Here is a 23,308-nt window from a genome sequence, read left to right on the forward strand (position 1 = left end):
ACATAGTGCTTGGTCACCACAGTGGATCATCCAGTGTGGTTTTTAGAGCAGAGGTGAACGTTTTAAATGGATCTGCATGTATCGGTGCAAGTGTTCTGTCTCTTTCATCACGACAGTCTCTGTCTCCTGAGGAAGACTGGATGATGTGGCACACGCTGCGGGGGGATGAGGTAGTGAGTCTCTCCACGTGTTCTTGGAAAAAAAAAAAAAATTCTTAAAGAGCCACGGATCTCCCATTCAAGCAGCATTCCTGGGAGCGTTTGTCATCCCAAAAGTGTGCCTGAGTGTTAGTTAATGGCTCAGGATTGGCAGATCTGTGCAAAGCGTTATTACACACAGCTTGAAGCTCAGGGGTCATCTTTTTTTTTTTTTTTCATCTTACTTTTGAGTTTTTTTGTTTTCTTGCTTTGAACACAAACAGGAAAGGAGAGTGTTTTCTTAGCAGCTACTAAATGAATCTCAAGGTAAAAATAAGACAGTGGTAATTGTAAATGCATAAACGCTGCTCAAGATGGACAGCTGAAGATGCCAATCAACCCTCCAATATTTCCTCGCTGCCTTAATTAAAGAATCTCTCCCCCAGTTGGCTGGAGCCTCGCACAGTCGTTCTCCGAGGCTGTGTATTGTTTGAAATCAGTCGTCACACACTTAGTTTTGCCAGTCAAACTAAAGGTTGTTTTATTTATTTGTTTTTTTTCTCTTTTCTTTTCACTGGCAACACGTACATAATGCATCACATCCTCTAGAGGGCTGGGTTATTTATAGAGGGCCAGGTTTATTTTCAGAGGATGCTCAGAGAAAGTGTCTCACACTCTGTTTCCTTTGTGTGATCATCATCTGGAGTAGGTGGGGGAGGGGACGGGTGAGACGTGGGGTTGTGGCGGAATATTATCAGCAGATGTGCCTTTGAACATGAAAGCGCTGCCCTTTACTTCACATTGAGTCTTATAATTCTAGCATCAAGCATCTGTCTCCACAGTCAAGTTTCTGGGGATTTACTTCAGAGTTGTTTTTAGTGGCTTAGGTGATTTCGGACAGAGACTGATTGGCAGCGCATCAGGCCTTACATGCAGTTGTGTGTTTGTGCACAGGATGTGGAGACAGTCTGCAGGACAGCAGCGGGAACTTCTCCTCTCCTGGATTCCCAAATGGATACTCGGCCTACATGCACTGCATCTGGAGAATATCAGTCACACCGGGGGAGAAGGTACGAGCTTATGGAAAGTGTCAGATCAAATTTGAGATGCCTTTAAGCAGGATCATGGACTTATGCTGATGTTTCAGCAATGTGTGATCTGTGGCCCCTGCTGTGCCAGTAATCATACTTTCTTGGTTTTTTTCTTATCTCTTCTTTTTTTTTTTAAGATCATTTTGAACTTCACCTCCATGGATCTGTACAGGAGTCACTTGTGTTGGTATGACCATGTGGAGATCAGAGATGGATACTGGAGGAAGGCACCACTCAAAGGTCAGTTGTAACTGAACTAGAAGAGCAACTAACAAACAGCAAATCTGAATGGTTATTTTCTTGATTAATTTGCCAATAGATCATCAGATTCCTCCTTGCTAACTTTTGTGTTTTTAAAAAATAAATAAAAGATATTCAGTTTATTATCATAGGAAGGCATTTTAAGGTAGTTTACTGTCAGTAGGAAAACCAACAACTGCTACAAGTAACAGCTGGGTGCAGGTTTTGTGTTCAGATGTGTAAACTGAAGGCAGAATTTTGATGGGTGCAATGTGTTTTGTGTTGGTGAAGTTCAGAGGGATTTCAGTGCTATCACAGGTGCTGTGAGGATCAAATCTTTGTTTTTGTGTCTTCACCTGTGTCCCAGGTCGTTTCTGTGGCGATAAGCTGCCCGAGCCAATCATCTCCACCGACAGCCGGTTGTGGATTGAGTTCCGCAGCAGCAGTAACTGGGTGGGAAAAGGTTTCTCTGCTGTTTATGAAGGTAACCTGTCCCCCTTCGTGCCCCTCTATTCCTATGCATGTTGAACGCATGGAGCATTCACACATCCAGCAATGTGCATAGAAGCTGCAGCAAAAATCCAAAGTTTCTGGCTCTCCTACTGCTGATGTGTCAAGCATTTTATGCTGCATTAATCAGATTTTGGCCAGGCTTCACATTCAGCTCTATTGTTTGCAGACTGTGCAAAGGGAAGATGTGTGTGTGCGTGTGTGTGTGTGAAGGCATTTCGGCTAATCCCCAGTGCATAAATCAGTGAATCAACAGTGAGCACATTATTTTTCCGAGGGAAAGTACTGATGATATAGCTATGAAATAGCTCAGTGTTGTTTTTACTGTCACATGCAGCCATCTGTGGTGGGGAGGTGAAGAAGGACAATGGCCAAATCCAGTCTCCCAACTACCCCGATGACTACAGGCCCAACAAAGTGTGCGTATGGAAGATCTCTGTAGCTCAGGGCTTCCATGTAGGCCTTACCTTCCAGTCTTTTGAGGTAAGATACAAATCCATTTAAAACATTTTTTTTAATCCAATAATGTTTATGCTTTCTTCTGGATTTTATGGATAATTTCTCCCCTTTTGAACACCAAATCTTCGTCTTTTCTTTAGATTGAGAGACATGACAGCTGTGCATATGACTATCTAGAAGTGCGTGATGGGATTTCAGAGAGCAGTCCTCTGCTGGGCCGCTTCTGCGGCTATGACAAGCCAGATGACATAAAAACGAGCTCAAACCATCTGTGGATGAAATTTGTCTCAGATGGCTCTGTCAACAAGGCCGGCTTTGCTGCAAACTTCTTCAAAGGTGAAATTTTAAGTGCTGATAACTTCTAGAAGAGGATGTGAACATCTGAATATGTTTCATGTTCCAGCATTCACTCTGTAGGTCATGACCTTTTTAAGTTTATTTCATATATACTTGTTCTTCTTGCACCTTTGTGTTCTGTGCGACCCTCTTTGCCTGGATCTGCTGTTGTTTTGGAGGGTTTTCTCTTGTAAGCCCCCGAGTCAGGGGGGCCAGCTAAAAGGGCCATATCTTTGTGTTTTCAGAGATGGATGAGTGCTCCAAGCCAGACAATGGTCGCTGTGAGCAACGCTGTGTCAACACACTAGGCAGCTACAAGTGTGCCTGTGACCCAGGCTATGAGCTGGCTGCTGACAAGCGCAGCTGTGAGGGTAAGTACAGGGAGAAAAGTCACCAGTCCTGCTCACCATGTCATTTACATGCTAAAGCACTTTACAGAGTTAGCCACCCAAATACAATAAGTACAGTCAGGCCTACTCCTAACAGCCAGAAAAGATCCCAGTATTAATGGTTGTGCTGGCCAGGCACGGCCTTTTCTGGGATTTGTGTAACAACAATGCAAGCTTTATTTTACCTCAAATTATATGTTGTTGTTTAAGATCCAAATGCTAGAACACACAGCTGCACAAAATTACCATTAAGTCCCTTTATGCCTCTGCAGGAAGTCTACCAGCTACCCATCTTTGCTGTGTGTGCAAATGTTGCGCTGATGTTGAATTAATGGACCCCAAAATTAAAGACAGATGCATTAAACTGAAGTAAAGCAATCTTAGAAAAACAATTACAAAAGGTTGAATATAGTTCTCCTGTTAATATGTTAAGAATAAAATAATGCATACTAATAATTCACTCTCAATATAAGGATATGCATTCACATTTGCATGTGTGCAACATTTTCACATGAAGCTTGCAGCCAGTGCTGTTTTGTACAAGAATATACTGTCAAAGAAAAAAAAAAAGATACATTTAAATATTTTACACCAGCTTTAAAATTGGGTTAAAATGAACAATAACCCTGTGCTTTATATGGCTAGATACTGTGCAGCAGTATTATTCCTGGATTTCAACACATGGAATAACTTCAAAGACCATGTGTCAGCACAGCATTTGTTTTAGTTGGTAAGGACTGACAGTGCAAATTAACTAAGAATAGCCAGGTGATCTAATGTGTATTGCCAGCTGCTGTTGTTGTGTTGTATACTGTGTTGCTACTACAGAGCTTTAGGGGAAAGGTCAGGCACTAATCACATTTTTCAGAGGATTATTCTGTTGAGAGGAAATTTAAGGTTGCAGCGTAACATTGGGAGCAAATCCTTTCGAAATATGTGGTGATATCATTTATTTATTTTGTCTGGACATCTGCATGTGTATCAAGCTGTTTATCCTCGTGTCTTTCCATGCTTTCCATTCAGCTGCTTGTGGAGGTTTCATCACCAAGCTGAACGGTTCAATAACCAGTCCAGGTTGGCCCCGAGAGTACCCCCCAAACAAGAACTGCATCTGGCAGCTGGTTGCCCCCACGCAGTACCGTATCACTCTGCTCTTTGACGTCTTCGAGACTGAGGGCAATGATGTGAGATTTGGGGTTATGTTAAGTCAGTGGGTGGGTTTGTTCTATATTTTTGCTCTTTGTCACTGTGTCGCATTCCTTCTTGTTCATAGTAAATGGAGCGTTTCCCTCCTTGTTTTTCGTAATTAATACCAAATAACGTGTCCTGACCTCTTCACGGTTCTCTGTCCAGGTTTGTAAGTATGACTACGTGGAGGTACGCAGCGGGCTGTCGGCTGACTCAAAGCTACACGGGAAGTTCTGTGGGGCAGAGAAACCGGAAGCTATCACTTCTCAGTACAACAACATGCGCATCGAGTTCAAATCCGACAACACGGTGTCCAAGAAGGGCTTTAAAGCGCAGTTCTTCTCAGGTTAGTCCTCTGGCAGGTTACTGCACAGCATCACAAGTCTCTGCTTTCACTCACTTGGATCTGCTAGCCCTCAGTTTTCAAAGTGAGCAGTCATCAGCGCGGTGTCCTCTGTCGTCCTGCAGATAAGGATGAGTGCTCCAAGGAGAACGGCGGCTGTCAGCACGAGTGCGTCAACACCTTTGGGAGCTACAGCTGTCAGTGTAGGAGTGGTTTTGTGCTGCATGAGAACAAACACGACTGCAAAGAAGGTATTCCAGATAGTGTTTTTTTTTTAATGGCTGGTCATCTGTTCCTGTTCTTGATGTGTTTTGCTGTCAGTGCAGTCATTAGATTTGGTGAGAGCAAAAAACTGTTTGAATCCAGTGCTTGACTGAAGTCTATTGCTGATTAGTGTGTTGCAGAGCACTGTGTTGACATTTTCTCTCTCCCCCCCATCCTTACAGCTGGTTGTGATCACACTGTGAATAGTGTGAGCGGTATTATTACCAGCCCCAACTGGCCAGACAAATACCCCAGCAAAAAGGCATGCACCTGGGCACTCACCACCACTCCAGGTCACCGCATCAAAATCGTACGTGCCGCAACCTCCTCCTCTCAGTACAGTTTCACTTGTCAGTCATTTATTTATTTGTTAGCAGCTTATCTGTGTAATTGAATTGCTAAATCCGCTGAGGACATCTGTGTTTACTGTGCTCGTGTCAGAAACTGTTATGGCAATGTTAATGATGATGTGTGGCTCCCCCTTCTGTTATTATCTGCATTTTTGCCCACTGTGCCACAGATAAAGAGTCAGTTATTTACTGAAACAAAACCAGTAACCAGTAATGCATTACTGTTTCCAAATAACAATGCAAAAAAAAAAAAGAAAAAAAAAAAAGAAGAAAAATTGAGCTTCTGTGTGCTGAGTGAAAGAGGCAGTTTCTAGAAATATTACTTTGCTATCTCACTAAAAGATGCATGTTTTTAATGTTTAACATTTGAGTCAAACTTCCTCTTCATTTTGTTTACTAATAGGCCTTCAATGAGATCGACATGGAGACCCACCTGGAGTGTGCCTATGACCACATTGAGATTTATGACGGGCGAGATGGAAAAGCGCCGACGCTGGGTCGTTTCTGTGGCACCAAGAAGCCTCCACCCATCATGTCCAGCGGCAACAAGTTGTTTATTCGCTTTTTCTCTGATAATTCTGTGCAGAAAAAAGGCTTTGAGGCTTCCCATACTGCAGGTAAGAATGATAACCCCCTCCCAAAAAAACCTGTTTGCAGTTTCACATTGTTTTTTAGGGCAGTCACGTCAGACCTCATGAAGGGCTTTAGATGTAATTTTTACAGGATTTTTAGGTCACAGTTCACCACCCTGTCTCAAAAGGGTGATGATTCAGAGCACGTTCGAGAATCCTTTTGTAACTGGATGACTGTAGACACAAAAGCACAGCAAATTGTCTTGTTTCCCATCAGCCCACTTCTGTCTACAAAATCCTTAACTCAACTTTTCTGTTCAGAGTGTGGAGGTCAACTAAAGGCTGAAGTCAAAACCAAGGACCTGTTCTCCCATGCCCAGTTTGGAGACAATAACTACCCCGGAGCCTCTGACTGTGAGTGGGTGATTTCGGCGGAGAAAGGCTATGGCGTGGAGCTCATTTTCCAGACCTTTGAGATTGAAGAGGAGGCAGACTGCGGTTATGATTACATGGAGCTCTTCGACGGACCCGATACCAAGTCTCCAAGGCTGGGACGTTACTGTGGCTCGGGGGTAAGAACAATATTCTAATAAATTCTCTGAACTTCGTGCCTTTGGTAACTCCTGCTGCAGTGAAGTACTGTGACTGGCCAGATGTGTTTATCAGGCAGTTGTTTTGGAATTAGAACTGTTAAAACTGATCCTGGCTGTCTGTAATGCGGAGACTTTGGTGACCCACCCTGCGGATTTGTAATTCCGGCTTAAACCTGACGTGCTCCGCTGAGTTTGGGAGTGCTGCTGTGGAGGTGTCTGTAGGTCACCACAATCGGTCACTCCCTGGGTGTCGGTGGACTGTCAGACTCTCCGGCATTGAGTTCCAACATTGAAATAATTAGGCAATGGTGAGGCTGCAGCTGGACTATGAAACAATGAGCCTGTGGGGAATAGTAACTCGAGTTTTGTCAGGTTAGAGAACAGCTTGATTTCATTTACAAGATTTTATAATAAGCTTTTGGCCTTTTACTCACGCCTGTTCCTATGAATCACTCTCTGGAGGGGACATAACACCCTTAGTTCCTCAGGGAGCAGCTCCTCAATCAAGTTTCCTTTTATAAAACAGGTTGAAATAAACTGACACAATTCAGTCCAAAGTAGGGTAAAAACTCATTACGGTGTGGGGAGGTTTGCTTTTAGCCTCGAGGCTTTTCTCAGTTAAATAGTAGACTGTTTCTGGGTCTACAATAAAAATGAATAGGCCGCTTTCTTCTTGTGTTTTAAATCCCTTTCCTAATAAACCGAGACTTATGAGCTATTGTATTGTGGTGTATTTTCAGTTATGAATGGCAGCTTTAATCGGCAGTCCAGTGTTTTTACAGTTGGTTGCGTAGGCTTTGACTGCTCTGACATTGCAGTGCTCATCGCTCTCACAGCCGCAGGGCAGCTGACTCTGCGCTTTAACCAACTGATTATTGTTAAATGATTTTTTTTTTTAATTATTATTCACCTGACTGTGGTATTCTGACAAACTGTTAATCCCCCTTTTGTTTCAACCATTTGGCTGACTATACTGAAGATAGTGTAGCAACATATCAGGTGTGAGGTGTTTATATGGCGCTATTCAGGAAAGAAATGAGCTTTCTGCAGTGGTGCACTTGGCCCTTATCATCACTTCAATATGAGCCAAAACTCAAGCCCCCCCCCCCCCCCCCCCCCCCCCCGAAAAAAAATGCTGCAAAGGGCCAGTCCTGGATCCAGACCCTCACATGGCCCCTGGCTGTTACGGAAGTAGCAGTCAGAAGCCAGCTGTCAGAGTTACTGATCTGACTTCAGCATGTGAGAAGTCTTTAGTTTTAATTGAAGTTCAGGGAAGCAGAAAGCCACAAATGAATCTGTTGTTTTGTCCGTCCTGACAGCCTCCAGAGGAGATCTACTCGGCCGGTGACTCCATTGTGATCAAGTTCCGCTCTGATGATACAATCAACAAAAAAGGATTTCATGTCCGCTACACCAGCACCAAGTTCCAGGACACACTGCACTCACGCAAGTGACCAGCGGGGGCCAGAAGGGGCCGCGCAGGGCAAAGGGGCAAACGGAGGGGCCCCCAGGGGAGGCGCCAGCCTGATGCTCGGAACCCTTTGGCCAACAAAATTAATCAGACACGACAGAACAGCCGCAAGACCACCAACCGCACCTCAGCTCCTAGGGGCTCTAGCTCCCCCCACAGACTGTGAGGAGTAAAGCCATTCTGCAGTACACCTTGTTTTTACCTTTCTATGGTTAGGATTGGGGTGGGAGGGTGGATGTCCGCTTTAGGTGGACAGTAGGGGAAAATGTATTGACCCAGTACCCCCCAGATATTTTTGTTTTGGATTTGTTTTTCTTTTGTTTTGATTGTTTCTTCATCTTTTTTAAAAACATGCCAAGAAAGGCACAAAGGAAAACAGTGGATTCTCAGGACCTGTAGGAAGGCAGGCATCAGCTGGACAGATCCCTGCTTTTGTCGGGCCAGCATGTCACATGCAAGGGGAGGAGGAGAAGAGGAGGAGGAGGCGTATGGGAACATCTCCTGCACTCCTCACTAAAGGCTCTCTTCTCCTCACACTCTCATCCCTTTGATTCAATGATTCCTACCCATAAGAGGATTAAAAGGACTTGACTTGAGATATCGATACTGTATGTCAGTCAAGTGCATGTAATTACAAGGAAAGGAGGAAAGCGGTACAGTGACAGCACCAGCATTTCTAATTGGCATTGTCCTGGCAACCAGTGGCAAGATTCTCATTGTTACCATTAACAAGAAAATGTAGGAATCTGTTATCTTATCAAAGGACTAATAAATGAAATGTGGTCCATATCTTCTGGTTGGTAATTGCTTGCCTGATGACTGTCTATTACTGTACCTCCATGTATAAAGTAATGTTTGATCTTTCAAAGGGAACATGTGCTTTTCTCAACACGAACCAGTTAGCACTTTACAGTGAATTGTTCCAAAATCATGAGCTTATGGATTTTTGTGAAATGCAATGCCAGTTCACTTGTTTTTAAATGCATTTTATCTCTTATTCTGTTTTGTTTTGTTTTTTGGGTTTTGTTTAGTTTTTAAATTTTTTTTTTTTTCTTGCTCCATTTAGTTCCTCAGGCATACTTGAACATTGTGTGTGCCCTGTAACATGGGGTAATAAAGATATGACTTATGTTTCAGTGTTGATTTACACGTCTGATGTAAGATAATTTCTCTCCAGAGAAAATGCCTTTTCTTGGTACAATGAAGTATTTCTCAAGAACCAAATGAGCCTGGGTATTTATTGTCATAGTGATTACTTGTAAAGAGGAAAAGGTACTTTTTGGAGTTAGCCTTATAATTGCCTTCCAATGTATAGCCAGTGGTCAGTGTTGAATATACTTTGTTCCTCATTCATTCTTTCTCTTTGTTATTCAGCACCATGTTGTATGAACTTACTGCAGTCTGACACAGTTGTTTGATGACTGACCTTTATTTATATTGCTAACTCAGCTCAGCTCTGCAAACCTGTTCTTTTTTGGTTTTAAGGCCACTGTATTTAAATTGTGTCCTCGCAGACTCGCAGAGTACAATCCCAGCATGTGTGACAGAACAGAGGACTTGAATGGTAGCCCCAGTCCATGTTTGAAGTGAGTTTCTTGAAGAATCTTCTGCCCCCTTGCAAATGCAGAAAAAGAGCAGCATCAAATATAAACAGACTATCTCTTATTCATATTGTTATTCACTATTTATATATGGAGCTTCTTTTTTTTTTTTTTATTCCAGACGACACTAGGAAAGCATTTCCTTTTCCACTTTGCTAAATATTCATTCCTCTACATGTAACATCACTCTCCCTATGATTATTCCATTACTTTTTTTTTTTTTTCTTCTCATGAAAATGAGCAGAGCTATGCTGTTGCACAGAACACTGCCTGAGTGCCTGACAGCAGGGCCTTCACTCGACTTAACAGAAGTACTGCAACATACATAAATCCGTAACAAGACTGCAGACTGGGAGAGATGCATCTTTTTCCCAAACAAAAAAAATTATCTCCCTGAAAGAAATGTGCAAAAAAAGTTTAAAGGAATGTGAAAGGTACTCTGGTGGTCAGATACTCCTCTCCATTGAAGTCTCTCCAGCATAAAAGTCAATGCAATTATTTTCCAGATTTTACTCCCATTTGTTCTCATCTTCTTACATCCATTTACGTCACGCTGAGTAGAAAATGCCTCTTTGTGTAGAACAGCATCCCTTTATTTAATAAGCAGCATAAAACATTAATGCAATTCATTTTTCATCTGACCTCTTTCATATGAATAATTAACAGCCACCCAGAGACGCGAAGCTGTCTACTGTTGCTCTCCCAGTCATTATGTGACTGTAAGCAAACAGTGACAGGTCGTCATCCTGCTGCTCCGTTACATAACAGTGCAGAAGGAAACAGTGCTGCGCTTTCACAAAAGAAGAGACCCGAGCCTTTCTGCACCTGCTTTATTTGACAATCCACGAGTAACAACACACACATAAACCAGAATTTACTGCTCTTGCTGCAGTTGAGTCGCCCCCTCTCCCCGGCCATTATTATGTTATGCGGTTTGACAAATGGCCATCACCTTCACTGCGGGGCAGAGCGGCGCCACTGTTGAGTGGTGCTCTGAATTGTGAGAGAGCAGAGTAGGTTACGGCGAGAGGCTGTAAGTGTGGTGGAGGGTACACCTGAGGAGCTGATAAGAGGTCTCTTTCAATTGAATGACAAAAAAATAAGACACCTTGAAGCAATTGTAAGATCTGAGATAAAGTCAGAAAAGAGGAAGGTAATTTGTGCTAAATACTGGCTTTGACAGTTCTTCTAAACGTGTGCGTGCTGGCAGCATCCAAAGCTCAGTTTAGAATGAGTAAGAGCAGCATATGCAGACATTTACATCACCTTACCTTACAACAGAAAAATTATAAATCTGGTTTATAGAACTTTTAATCCAGCCACAGTGGGACATCATAAGCTCTGGTACAAATATGGCTGAAAAATCACATTCAGTGCAAAATTGAGACCAAAAAAACAAAAAACAAAAAAACCCCATTCTGACGTTTCACAACATGGCCATTTATCAGAGTGAATCATTAACACTAGTCTTCACGGACATCAGAGTGCTGCGCTTCGTCAGTGTTCACAAAAGCAGGTCACAAAACAGTCAGCAGCTCCTCACAACTCAATAAGGTACACCGATGAAAACTGTGACTCAGCCAGTGTTTCCCAACAATTACTCCGTAATCTAGGGGGAGAAGATGAAGGGGAAAACAAATCAAAAACATACCTCATGTGAATCATCGTGTCAGCAAAGAAAGATCAACCTACTATTATGAGTCACATATTCAGTTACACTATATTTTAAAAGAGACAGCCAGAGTGTGAGGATGTTTTTTCCCCGTCTATACTTAACAATCCACCGATCAATACAAGTGAAAACAAAAATTCTGTGATAATTCTGACATCTTTGTGCTGTAAAGTACATGATCATGTACTGATCTGTTGTTCCACAAACATGGAAAAAAAAAAAGTCCTCATAGGTTGCATACAGAGGAACTCCTCTGTCTGACATCAGTAGTGTTTATGTGGTAAGTGACTGCCAGGCCATCGCACCCAGATGTCCTCCCACCCAGCACAGAGCTGCTCCCAAGGCAGCGGCCGCCATCACAGCCAGGCTCGCCTTGAGCACAGCGCCCGGGTGTCTGCTGAAGCGGGCCGGGGCCACGCAAGCCAACGTGGCCACAGTCACGGTCAGGGTGAACAAAATGGAGATGGCCGTGTTAATGGCCACAATCTGGCCGAACTTGGCGAAAGGCACAATGACACAAAAGAAGAGGGGGACTGTGGAGATCGCTGTGGTGACGGCGCTGGACACTATGGCAACGCCCACATGGTTCACTGCCTCCAGAGTCCGCCTCTGCCTCTCGCCCTGAGACTCCTGTGAATAAATGCAGATTAAAGGGATGATTTACAGTCATACTCTATGCGCGAGTGGCAAAATCTTAATAAGCAGCCTAGAAAACGTGCTGTGGACATTTTCAAATTAGAATAGTCCTGTACCAAGTTACGAGTAGGCGTTGAAGGTGTGGTCTCCCCAGCCAGAAGATATCCCTCCACCAGGTGTAGACAGTAATCCACTGAAGAGCCAACAAGTATAGACAGAGAAATTGCCTCCACTGCTCCCATCTCCCATCCCAGCCAATACATGAGCGCCACTACCAGACAGATCACCCCTGTTCAAGACCATAAACATGAAGAGTTGAAAATGCCCGCTTGGTTATCTGTAAACATCACTTCCAAATGCAAATATGTGAGTGTGCCTCTTACCTAGAATGGTTACGAGCACAGGCAGCAGCAGCAGAGGATGTGCGGTAAACACAGACACAGCTGCCACGCAGATGGTCAGAGACAGCAGCAGACTCCAGAGGGCACTCTCCACACCTACAAACAGATCAGAGGGCAGCACTTTCAGCATTTTGATGCCTCTCCAGTTTGCAGAAAACAAACCAAAAAAAAAAAAATCAAAATGCATCTCTTTGACATCTGCTCCAACTCTCACTTGCCTATGATTTCCATGAAGATTTGCTTCCAGTGCTCACATGTCTGGAAACCTCTTTGCAGAGAAGAAGTCTGCGGGAGAGTTGCGAGCTGCTCCTGGATGAAGTTCTCCCACTGAAGGAAATCGGAATAGGTCTGAAATGAGGATTTTCCTTTGTATGTGGTCTTGGGAGAGGAGGAGAAGGAGAGAATTCAGGGATTGTGGCAACTCGGAAACCGACAATGGTTTGTCACATGAAGATGAAGAGACTTGCCGATTCAAAGGCCATGGACAGCCAGCAGACCTTCCCCCCATGCATTCCCACCGCTCCATGGGAGAGCTGCCCTGGGAGCAGGTTGGGTTCGGGGAGAGAGTGACACTCGGGATGAAGAAGAGGCAGAATGGAAGATAGCTTGTTGCCTGTAAGGAAAGACAGAGCAGTTTACTTTTTAAAAAAAAATTATATATGCCTTTTAGACCTTTATACATGTATTTACCTTTTTAATGTTACTTTATATTATTTTTTTTGTGCCACAAGAAAAAAAAAAAAAAAAAAAGATTTCAGGGCCGGGCCTACAGAAACTAGCAAAAATTGCATCTGAAAGTTACTTTCCCATTCCAAGTCACCTGACGGCAAGCACTGTGCTCCTCCTGGCTTCACAAGCTGTCTGTTTGCACTAACAGCTTTGCAGATTTTGCACAGATGCCCTATCTCCTGGAAAATATCAAAGTCTGGATCCAGTATAATGCTGCCCTTTGGAGAGAATCAAATAACAAATCAAGGCAGTGAGAAAGTCATTTTAAAATCCAGTCTGACATTCCTCCTGTTGATGTTTAAGATATATACGTGGCACAGGTGTGATCCTCACCATATCTCCAATCACATGGTTGTCCCTGCGTTCAGTTCGGTTGACTCCCAGGATCCCAAACACAAGGAAAACCATGGCTCCGGTGTCGACCAGAGGACGCACTGCTGGGTGGCCGCACACACCGCCACTGCATGGATTGAAGCCAAATGTTTTGGATGGTTTCGTCTTGGCAGCAGATGAGGGATCTTTGAAAATAGAAGCAGAGAAAACCCTTTCAACCGCATTTATTTATACAGCGCAAAAATATCTGTATAACTAGTGTACTGTGGAAAAAAAATCCCCCAGAGGGTTCACAGAGTGCTACTTTACAAAGAAAGTTATATCAATGCAGTCTCTCTGTAGTTAAGACTCAGTTAAATGACAGGAAAAACACATTTGTGCCATGTGACACATGCAGGGTGAAAATTGTTCTCCTCGTGGTGCTAATGAACGGTCTTCATGTTTATGATGAGACACTTGCTCACCGCTGGGAAAAGGCGTATAAAAGGTTCCCTGTGAAGGGCCATCAGGCCCAGAGCCGATGCCACAGCCTGGCGGGTTGACACACACGCGGCTGGGATGAGGTCTCAGGCGGCACTGAGCGAAGTACAGCCTCCTAAAGGGAGAGTGCAGAGCTGAAATGACAGATTTCCCCCCTAAAACAACCTGACACTCTGGTTTGACTGTGCGTTCTACATTCTTCTATTGTGCTTTCACCTGCTGTGCTGCTGTGGAGATGATGCTACATAAAAGGAAAATTCTGGCGACCAGCCATGATGAGGATCACACAAGCCGGATGTGATCATCCAGCTGTGGTACGGGAGGTATACACGGGAAACACACACGGTCATTCTGGTGGTGTAATTGCCATGGGGCTGATTAAAAGCCTATTCAAATAAAACAAGATTAGTTGTAAGCGGCTTTAGTGACACTCGAACTAATACAAAAATAATCAAGCTGCCTTTTTTCTTCTCTCAGACCTGAAATGATGACACTTCTTCACGCTCTGTGCTGCACATTTTCCACGGAGATGGGATGCTGGTGTTGAGGGAGAAACGGTAAAGGGTTGTAGAGGCTCCGTGGTCTAACTTTAATATGTACACCGTCATGGGAGAGTCTACAAAACAGTACAAAAACCAACATTTCAACATCGGGAAAAGGAGCTTTAAATGAGGTAAGGAGCGGTTTTTATGTGCGGAATTTTTACCTGTTTGGTTGGTAAGTGAGTTCTCTTTCACTTCACTCTGACCAGCAGCAGTTGTCCTGCTTGGGTACTGCTGATGTGTAGAGTACAAAAATGCAGATGAGGGGGCGTGGATGGACAACGGGTGGGGTTTTTCCATGAACACACCTGCAGGATAGGACATGCATTTTAGATATTCGTTCCAGATCTAAGAGGTAAACCGAGAGTGCTTCCCTCTTACCCGAGCACATGGGACAGGAGATGCCTTGGCCACTGAGGTTGCTCCGCAGAGCCAGCAGACTCTGGAGGTTTGTGTCTTGGCGGAAGAGAAGAGGAGCGTGAGTGGCTGGCCTCAAGAAACAACAACAGGCGGCAGATAAGACCAGAACCAGGAGAAAGACACCTGGGCCAGCAGGAAGATGATGATAAACAATGGCAGAAAGGAGGGTTTGATGGGGTAGGTAAAATAGTTGAGGGACAGATCAGCAGCGAGGATCAATTACAGTCAAAGAGTGTGGATGAATACTTCATGAGCGATGCTTTGCATTTACTATGACAGGCAGAATCCCCTTAGGACAAACAGAATTTCATCATTCTTACTTAAGCCTGAGGTGACTCTCATGTCTAAATCAAACAGAAAGAGCTCTGCACACAATATCTGAGAAGAGCCAACTGCAGACTTTTTGGATATAAATGGATGTTGTCTTTGTGAGATCTGAGTTCATATTAAATCGCACCTAGAACAGCTTTCCGTCGCTCCACAACTGGCTCTGCCACTAAGTGCTTCAGGGCCCACTGAAGATTGGTGCTCACCACACCCACCTGCTGCCGCCCTGGGAGGGACAAAGGTGTCTCCACCGACAGGGACAGAATGGCCGCATCACCGTCTGTGTCGCAGGAGCCTGGCACAGACAAAGGAAAAGAGCCTTAGAGGTGCCCAGAGACCACGTTTTACAACCAATCCCAATCTATGCTAGGCAGATAATAATCTCACCTGGCTCCATTTCCACTGACAGAAGAGCCACATCATCATCCTCGTCTGACAAAGGGCTGTGGTTCGCCGACAGGCCCGCAAACAGCTTCCAGCTTCATGGGGTGGAGAGTTCAGGGAGAGAGACAGCTGAAGGGATTACATCTCACGCAGCACTCACAAGTAACATCTCACACAAAAGTAAAGAAGCAAAGGCTTACCAGCTCAACCAGGCATGTTCACGAGGCTCCACAAACTGAGTCCAGATACAAAGGGCGGCTGGCATCAGGACAGACACCCAAAGCCAGCAGCAACTGACGATGAGTGCCATGAATAGGCCGAAGTCATGCACGGCTGGGATCTGAGTGTCAGTCGAACAAAGCGCAGTATAAAGGACCTTGAAACATTCAATTTTGTGCTTATCGTGGGAAAAATGGTTGTCTGCTGAGAGAGGCACTTCTATTCATCCAGGGCAGGGGAGTCATTTATACGTCCTGTACATATCCTATTAACTGCTGTTTTATTTTTTCTTCCACGATTACCTGAGAGAAGGTGTTCGCGGCATAGGCGGCCGCAGTCGTGAAGGAGGTCAGAAATGTCGCTCGGCCAGCGGTTTTAATGGTGTAGATCATTCGCTGCTGCGGCTGATGCAAATGAGAAGCCTGTCTGAAAGTGCTGATGAACACAAACACATCATCCACCCCTGAGAGATGAACAGTAGACAAAAGAAGAACCTCTTAGCACATCTCATGGCAAATTAAGAGTAAAAAGTTATAGTTTTCCTCATTTTAAGGGAACACTTCCACCTAGATTTTATGTATTTGCTGAGAATATGTAAAAACTAAAATATAAAGAACACCAATTTTATATCTGTGCGTAAAATCAGCTAAAGCCTGCAGGCTTGTTAGTTTAGTGTAAAGACTGGAAACAGGAGTTAAGACAGGCACTACGAGAAGCAAAGAAATAAAATAAATCTCTAAAACTCTTTCATTAACACTTATTTGTTGTATAATTATTCTGCGCAGAACACAGCTTTACTACAGCATGTCATATGGAGGTTTTATGGGGGATTATGGTTTTATGGGGGATTTTTCCATTTGCTTAACTGATGACAAGACTCCACAAAGGCACAAAAAGTAGAAATTAAATCCCCTGGAAAAATACAAGGTGGCACCTTTTACATTTCAATGAGCCAGTCTCGTGCCTTCTCCTGTCTTTAGGTGGAGCTAAGCCAAGCTTGCGTTGAGCTTCATATATATTTTACAAACAAACCCCAAAGTAGCATCAATCTTCGTGACACAGAGTGTTTTGCAAAATGTCAAACTATCACTTGAACAACTTACCAATACCAATAATAACAAATGCTGCAACTCCGTTGAGAATGCCCAGGTACCGCACACCAAAGACCACGTGGTATAAGAAAAGAGCCATCAGGCAGCTCAGTCCAATGCTAGCGAGTCCGAAGAAAGTCAAAAAGACTACGCAGAGACAAGAAGGAGCTTGTAAATATTCATGCGCTTTCAAACATAAATGAGCACACACAGATGCAAGTGAAATAAGGGGATACCGTACCAGAAAAGGAGGTTAGGACATAGACAAGCACAGTAATGCAGGCTCCGCTGACGACAGCCAGCATCATGTCATTGTGGAACGTGTGTCTCACCTCATCATCAAACAGCTCTGTTCCCCCATATAGCACCTTTACCTGACTGGAACAAGTTACACAGACGCAGTACCTGTAAATACTAGAGTGATGTACTGTGGTGAAGGAGAAATATTGTGATATTTTTTTTTTCCCTGACCTGGTAGATTGCTTGGCCAGGATGTCTGCATATTGGACCACAAAGTTTTTGAAGCGAGCTCTCTGCTCATCTGCTCGGTCCTGCAGGGAGTAGAAGGATGGCAGAGGAGCTCCGAAATGGATCTCACTGCGTAAGAGGGAGGAGGACAGATGCTCCGGGGACAGACTCTCATCCACGTACCAGTAGAATTGTGGGTGGGTGATGGCCAGGCTCAGAGAACCTGCACACAAGGAGAATCAGCACAGATAAGTTAGACTGCCCCAGGAAGTAATTTATGTTTGAACTGGTATTTCAACCTGCCTTTAATATCAGCCAAGTCTGGGCCCATGCCATCATAGTAGATCTTCCCTCCTCTCTCGCTGGGGTAGAGGTATGACAGAAGGGAGCTGGGTGGGGAGCAGTAGGAAGGCCCCAGTGGCAGATCTCTCAATAACTCCAGAGGTTTCCAGCAGAATTGATGAAACTGTGGGTGCTGCATGAGCAGGCGCTCTACGTGGTGAATCGTCTGCAGACGTTCTGGAGTGAAGATGTTGCGCTCGCCTTTCCCTTGAGCTACAAACACCAGCTCAATCCTCCACAGAGCCTGGCTCTGTAAGTAGTAATTGGGAGCAAACCTGCGCCTCCTAATGAGTGAAAAAGTTGAATTTCCATCTGCTAATCCCTTGTCTTTTTCCTCTGTTCTTGGATTTGTGCTCTTGTGCTTCCCCGTTTCTCCCTGACCCAGATCAGGCGCTGTCCTTTCATCTCTGCTCGCCACAACCCCTCTCTTCTGATAATCACTGGCTCGTAAATGGTCCCTTTGAAGAGTGGAGGACCTTGTGTCCTCATTATCTGTCTTGTTGAACACTTCCTTTCTGCCCAGCTTCTCTAGCAGAAGCTCTCGCAGTGCCTCAGACTCCATGTTATCTATGTCTCGCCTACGTCTGTCCCATGACCCCAGCTGAGTCTTCACAGCAATGGTGAGAGCATCAAAACGTTCAGCTGAGAAGTGACTATGAACCTCAAAGGCACTGTAGGAGAGATCTATGTCCAGAGGAGGGCAGTAGAGCAGCATGTAGGCAAACAGGGCACATGGCAGCAGGACAGCCACCCCTAAAACCACCCCACTGGCCCAGGGTTGTGTGTAAACCCACCCCACTGCCTTCCACAGTCCACAAACCCCAGCATCCCCTGTGGAACAGCTCTGCGCTGCAGCATGTGCTACTCCATCCTCTTCCTCCAGATCCCCCCCATCCTCTTCCCCACCACCCCAGGTGGTGTGAAACAGCAGCGGCTCATCATCCACATCCATGGTGGCACCTGTCAGGGACACATAATACCACTTGATGATCACTCACTTAACATTGTGCCTTTCCTCTACTCGGGCAGGTGAACATGAGCGCAGCTGCGACGGAATAGAGGACAAGGCAACTTTGAAAGTTGTGCTCGAAGAGCAAGGACAGGACTGAATTAAGTCTATCCTGAAGCAGCTGTCGACAAAGGCCTTCCATTGCCAGCTTGCATGGAGAAAATTGAGGGAGGGGGACCTTTTTTTTTTCTCTCTCTCTCAAGGGCTTATAATAGAAAATGGCTGGCCGAGTCCTGCTTTAAGATGCTGATCACAAGGGCTTGGGGTGAGACAGGCTAAAAGCTGTGATTTCATTCTTCTCTCTGCCAGCGCATGCAAGCCATTATCACCTGGAGGGTGTCTACTAGTGGGTTTCTACATATCACCAGCGATGTAGCCGTGTCTGCCCTGAACCAAATTAAATCATCTCACCTGTCTAATTACAGACAAGAAGAGCGAGTGGGGTATTATAAGTTTATCTCCAGCGATGGGCAGCCTTTGACTAATAGTGTCAATAGGTGCCACTTTTTTCCACTCGTCTTCTTTTCTCTCAGGCAAGACACTGCAGACAGTTTGAATTCAAGTGGCAGTGAGCCTGCTAACTGCAGCAATTTATCTATTCTCTTTAGAACGGTGCTTTAAGGTCAGCCAGGTAAGACACTGAATCTTGATTATGTGTAAAAGATAGCTGCAGAAAGCTCTCTAGCCAAAGTGAAAATCCATCATAAAAAAAGAATAATTTACAAATTACACAGTCGAATCGATATTTGTAAAAATGATTACTCCCTTTAGAAAGCAGGGAAGTCAGACTCTTGAGAGACAAACCCTGAAGCTGCAAATGAACTGTAGGCATGTTGATTTATGGGATTTCAGTTTGTGCTCTTACATCTAAAGGAACTTTATTTCATGGTGGCTTTAAAGAAAGTGCTCTGCTTGGAACAGACAGTCTCCTTGTGTGGTCACTCTGCAACAGCCAGAGTCCAGTTCACAGATTTGGGATGCATTTAATGGGCACATCATTAAAATCTTTTACTCTCTGATTCCTCACCCTCTGAGCGAAATACTTTTGATGTTCTTAAACATCCACAGCAGTTTTATGGTGGATTTTAGAAAAGAAAAAAAAATTAAATAGATCCTAAAACCTGTGGAGCTGAAAGCAAGCGCTCCACGCTGCATTTCACAGTCTTAGAAAAGAGGCCAAAATTTGGGCTTCTTTTAAATCTGGACAACACGTTGTTTTATTAAGCACCGTGTCATCCAAGTGCTCAGACAAGGGCACCACTCCACCTTTGAATGGGAGAGCAGAGGGCGCACGCGGTGTGAATGTGAACTTCCTACACCTTTAGAGGATAAACTCATTAATGGTGTTTGTCTGGTAGTTTGCTTTTAAACCTGTGTAAAAGCAAAGCTTTGAATATATGATTTAAAAAAATAATCCTATCATTTGTTTCAGTGACTGCAGTTACACAGCCAATTATTTCTAAAATAACAAGGAAAATAATTTGCTGGTTGTAATCTCGAGTTATAATTACTAGTTATCCGCAGCCATCATTGGCTATTATTCTATAATGAATAATGTTTTCTGTAATGCTGACCTTTTCTCGTCAAAAGCATTTTCTGCCCAAGTGTCAGTATATTATGTGTAAGAAATCGCAAAGAACTAAATTTGATACAACTGTGTACTTGCGGCAAATTAAACTGAATACAGCTACTAATTTTGGCAATTAGATTTTCGTAATCCCCTCTCCCTCTCAAGCATGTTTTCATCACGATACTCTCGACAGCAGATGAGAGGAGGCACGCAGAGAAGTGCAGAAATATGATGTGACAAGTGGAAAGGAAAGAAGAGAGGAGAAAAACCTGGGAAGCGACTGAAGAGACAGCACCGCTATCAGACATCAAACAAATGGTGGGTACCTTGAAAATCTGTAAAAAGACATTAGGCGCTTCTGCTGTTTAATAATTATGGAAAAACATCTGAAAAACAGGCCCATAGGTACATCTCAGTGCCTGCTTCGACATAAAAAAAGAACTAGGCTCATTAGTTGTGCAGATTTCAAAGTCTGAGGATATGAGGAATTCATTAGGAGAGTGATAGGCAGGCTTAGTGCTTTTTATACAATAAGGCAGAGCTCTGCCTGCTTTTTATGATTCCCTCTCTACTGTCTACATGTGCCTCGCAGCGGTGTGCAGGTACAGTGAGGGAGAGATAACTACGCACGACCTCAGGGACACATCCCTTCGTCTCTTCGTGATGAGTCTGACGCTCCTTCGCATCCAAGAATATTGCGCCTCATGTACAATAATTATGAGCGGAGTACAGCTGCAAAGCACTGCGAGCGGTACACAGCCTGGTATAACTAATGTGTTTACAAGCTGCCAGAACTGTTCAACACTGCTATTTTTCTGCAAAAATTAGGAGAACACAGTCAATTTGCACCCTGTGCAGGTGTGGATTAAAAATAGAGTGTAATTTGGCATCGTGCTTTAAGTATATATTGGAATAAAACCAGTCTCCCATATGGCTGAGTGTATATTAAAGCTACGCTGCACTTAAAGGGGAGGCAGTTGGTTTCTGTCTATAATGCAGTTACAGACTGAAAAATGAGACCGATGAAGGCCTGGAATGAAGCTGCATGTGAAGGTTTTCAGGGTTGAAATTGTGTTAATTGCTCAAAAAAAAAAAAAAGTATGTTTGTTTGTGCGCGACTGCGTGTTTTCAGTACCTTTGACTCCCCTTGTGTTAAGGCTCAGGCGGGAACCTTTTAGCTTTTATATTTAATGCTTTTAAACAAGACATGTTTGTGCTGTACCTGCCAGCTTGTTGGAAAGCACAGCAGCTGTATGTGATGGACAGAGCTGTCTCATATGTCATGTTCAGCGAGCTGTGAGCAACCAGGATGATGAACTGTAAAAACCTCGCTTGGCCATGTTTTCCTGTATGTATGCCTCTCCCGTTAAAAAAAACACAGATAAGCTCGGTGTCAGTGTTATTACCCTCCTTTACATCTCCGGATGGTGTCGAGTAGGCGAGGCGGGAGCTCCGAGCGATCCCAGCATGCTGTGAGCCTGAACCCTTCACATATCATCATTACTCTCAACACCTCTCTCAGCACCCTCAATCTCTTGCCCTTTTCTCCCCATCAGTCTCGGTGCCCCCCCCCCCCCCCCCCCCCCCCAATTCTGTTCACAAAGGTGAGAGATTTGTAACCTTCATTACTGATAGGGGTTAACCCCCCCCCCCCCACACACACACACACACACACACATACACACATTCTTCCTCAGTTTATCTCCTCTTCATCTCATCCAATATGGATATCACATGCTGCCTGCTGCCCCACACACACATTGAGCTTGGTGCAAACTGAGCCAGCATACCACCTCATTTAAAGGGGCATTGATTTCACCACTAGTGCTCTATGAATATATTCCTTATGCATGAGCGTTCAGCAGTATGTTTATAGACGTGCCTTCAATTCTATACACGCTCTTAATCTATGCTTCAAATCGAACTCTCAAGGTCCATTTGCACCCAGCAAAGGTCTTCATTTTCTTATTGTTTATGAATTCCTGCTCAAACTGAAGGAAGCGCAAATCCTACTGTGCATACTGTTTGAGGCATCCAGGGGATGTAAAATTCAATTTCTCTCACTCCCCTGAATGAAACTGAACACCAAAGGCTCACACTATACTGGAGGTTGTTTGCTTTGCTCTCCTGGCAGCATAAAGAAACACATAAACAACATCAGGAAACCAATTTGCTACAACTTTATTAAGCAATTATTACACTTTCTCTTTTATTTTCTAGATAAACAGCTTAAATGGCTGCCTTTGGCAATCAACATCTCACATTCACCTTTCATCAATAACTCCAACAGAAACAAAAAGCAACCCATCAAAGCAAAAACCTGCAACACAGGGGAGAGACTTACCTGAGGCTGATGAAACGAAAATTACAGGTGGGGCGATCGGGCCTGTTTGGTCCACTTGTGATGTGCTGAACTTGTGCTCTGCAATTTCATCTGCTCCACACGCTCATGTGGGGGAGAAAAAATGATCAGTTAGTGTTTTAATGTCATAGTTAATAACTCATCAAGAGAGACACTATGGGAGCCCTCACCAGAGAAACCCACACAAAAATCCACTATCCTCCCTCACTCCGCAAGCATCCTCTAACCCCAGCAGTTCATAATGTGTTGTTTTCCGCTCCTTTTATGCTCCCCAGTCCTTTCTCTCCCTCCCCTCCTTTCTTACCCGGTTGTCGAGGCGACAGAGTCAGTGAGACATTTCTTCCCAGAAGCTCCTCTCTCTCTCTCCCATGGCTTTGTTCAGCCTGCTCTGCTGACTGGCTCAATAGTATGAGATACAAGGAGGGAAACGCAGCTTGAAAACCTCTGCGCACCTCCTGTGATGGGCTGGAGAGCCTGCAAGGATTTTTATACCTCAGTGAAAATGTCATTTGGAAAAATTCCAAGCTTCAGTCAGCTGGTTATGAGTAACCCAACGGATGCAGTTGTCACGGTACCGCAGCCAAGCCCCCTCCCATCATGTCAGAGTTGGTATGGTCTAGTCTAGTCTCAGTTGGTGGGGAGGTGGGGTATGCTATAAGAGGGCAATAAGACTAACTGGCTACAGTGGGAGACAAAGTGCAAGCAATTTAAAATAATCACCTGAAATAAGAGTGTATTAGTTATTGCTTCATTTTCATTTTTCAGCACTAACTTTCACG

The 23,308-nt window shown here is 44.2% G+C and overlaps 2 protein-coding genes across 2 annotated transcripts in view; one reads left to right on the forward strand and one right to left on the reverse strand.

The window, feature by feature from the left end:
• The window catches only part of bmp1a (bone morphogenetic protein 1a), a 30,785-nt gene extending 21,623 nt beyond the window's left edge, over window positions 1-9,162 (forward strand). The window contains exons 8-20 of the mRNA XM_030737776.1: window positions 1,092-1,207; window positions 1,366-1,468; window positions 1,836-1,952; window positions 2,316-2,461; window positions 2,578-2,773; window positions 3,019-3,144; window positions 4,186-4,346; window positions 4,516-4,696; window positions 4,819-4,944; window positions 5,140-5,267; window positions 5,711-5,924; window positions 6,201-6,451; window positions 7,792-9,162. Of these exons, the coding sequence (XP_030593636.1) occupies window positions 1,092-1,207; window positions 1,366-1,468; window positions 1,836-1,952; window positions 2,316-2,461; window positions 2,578-2,773; window positions 3,019-3,144; window positions 4,186-4,346; window positions 4,516-4,696; window positions 4,819-4,944; window positions 5,140-5,267; window positions 5,711-5,924; window positions 6,201-6,451; window positions 7,792-7,926 (2,000 nt within the window). The 3' untranslated portion in view covers window positions 7,927-9,162. The remainder of the gene's footprint in view (window positions 1-1,091; window positions 1,208-1,365; window positions 1,469-1,835; window positions 1,953-2,315; window positions 2,462-2,577; window positions 2,774-3,018; window positions 3,145-4,185; window positions 4,347-4,515; window positions 4,697-4,818; window positions 4,945-5,139; window positions 5,268-5,710; window positions 5,925-6,200; window positions 6,452-7,791) is intronic.
• A 1,057-nt stretch (window positions 9,163-10,219) lies between these two features.
• Window positions 10,220-22,916, reverse strand: disp3 (dispatched RND transporter family member 3). The gene is made up of 22 exons (XM_030736873.1): window positions 22,834-22,916; window positions 22,512-22,613; window positions 17,550-18,548; window positions 17,250-17,469; window positions 17,020-17,156; window positions 16,791-16,925; window positions 15,990-16,150; window positions 15,669-15,808; window positions 15,472-15,563; window positions 15,215-15,379; window positions 14,719-14,880; window positions 14,502-14,645; window positions 14,275-14,411; window positions 14,012-14,181; window positions 13,780-13,910; window positions 13,316-13,500; window positions 13,074-13,200; window positions 12,721-12,866; window positions 12,472-12,631; window positions 12,236-12,349; window positions 11,969-12,141; window positions 10,220-11,846 (listed from the first exon to the last, which is right to left on the reverse strand). The coding sequence occupies exons 3-22, from the start codon at window positions 18,538-18,540 to the stop codon at window positions 11,490-11,492; spliced, it is 4,047 nt and encodes a 1,348-aa protein (XP_030592733.1). The 5' UTR covers window positions 18,541-18,548; window positions 22,512-22,613; window positions 22,834-22,916; the 3' UTR covers window positions 10,220-11,489.
• Window positions 22,917-23,308: the final 392 nt, after the last annotated feature.

Source organism: Archocentrus centrarchus, chromosome 9 (assembly GCF_007364275.1).
Source record: "Archocentrus centrarchus isolate MPI-CPG fArcCen1 chromosome 9, fArcCen1, whole genome shotgun sequence".
NCBI classification, from domain to species: Eukaryota; Metazoa; Chordata; class Actinopteri; order Cichliformes; family Cichlidae; genus Archocentrus; species Archocentrus centrarchus.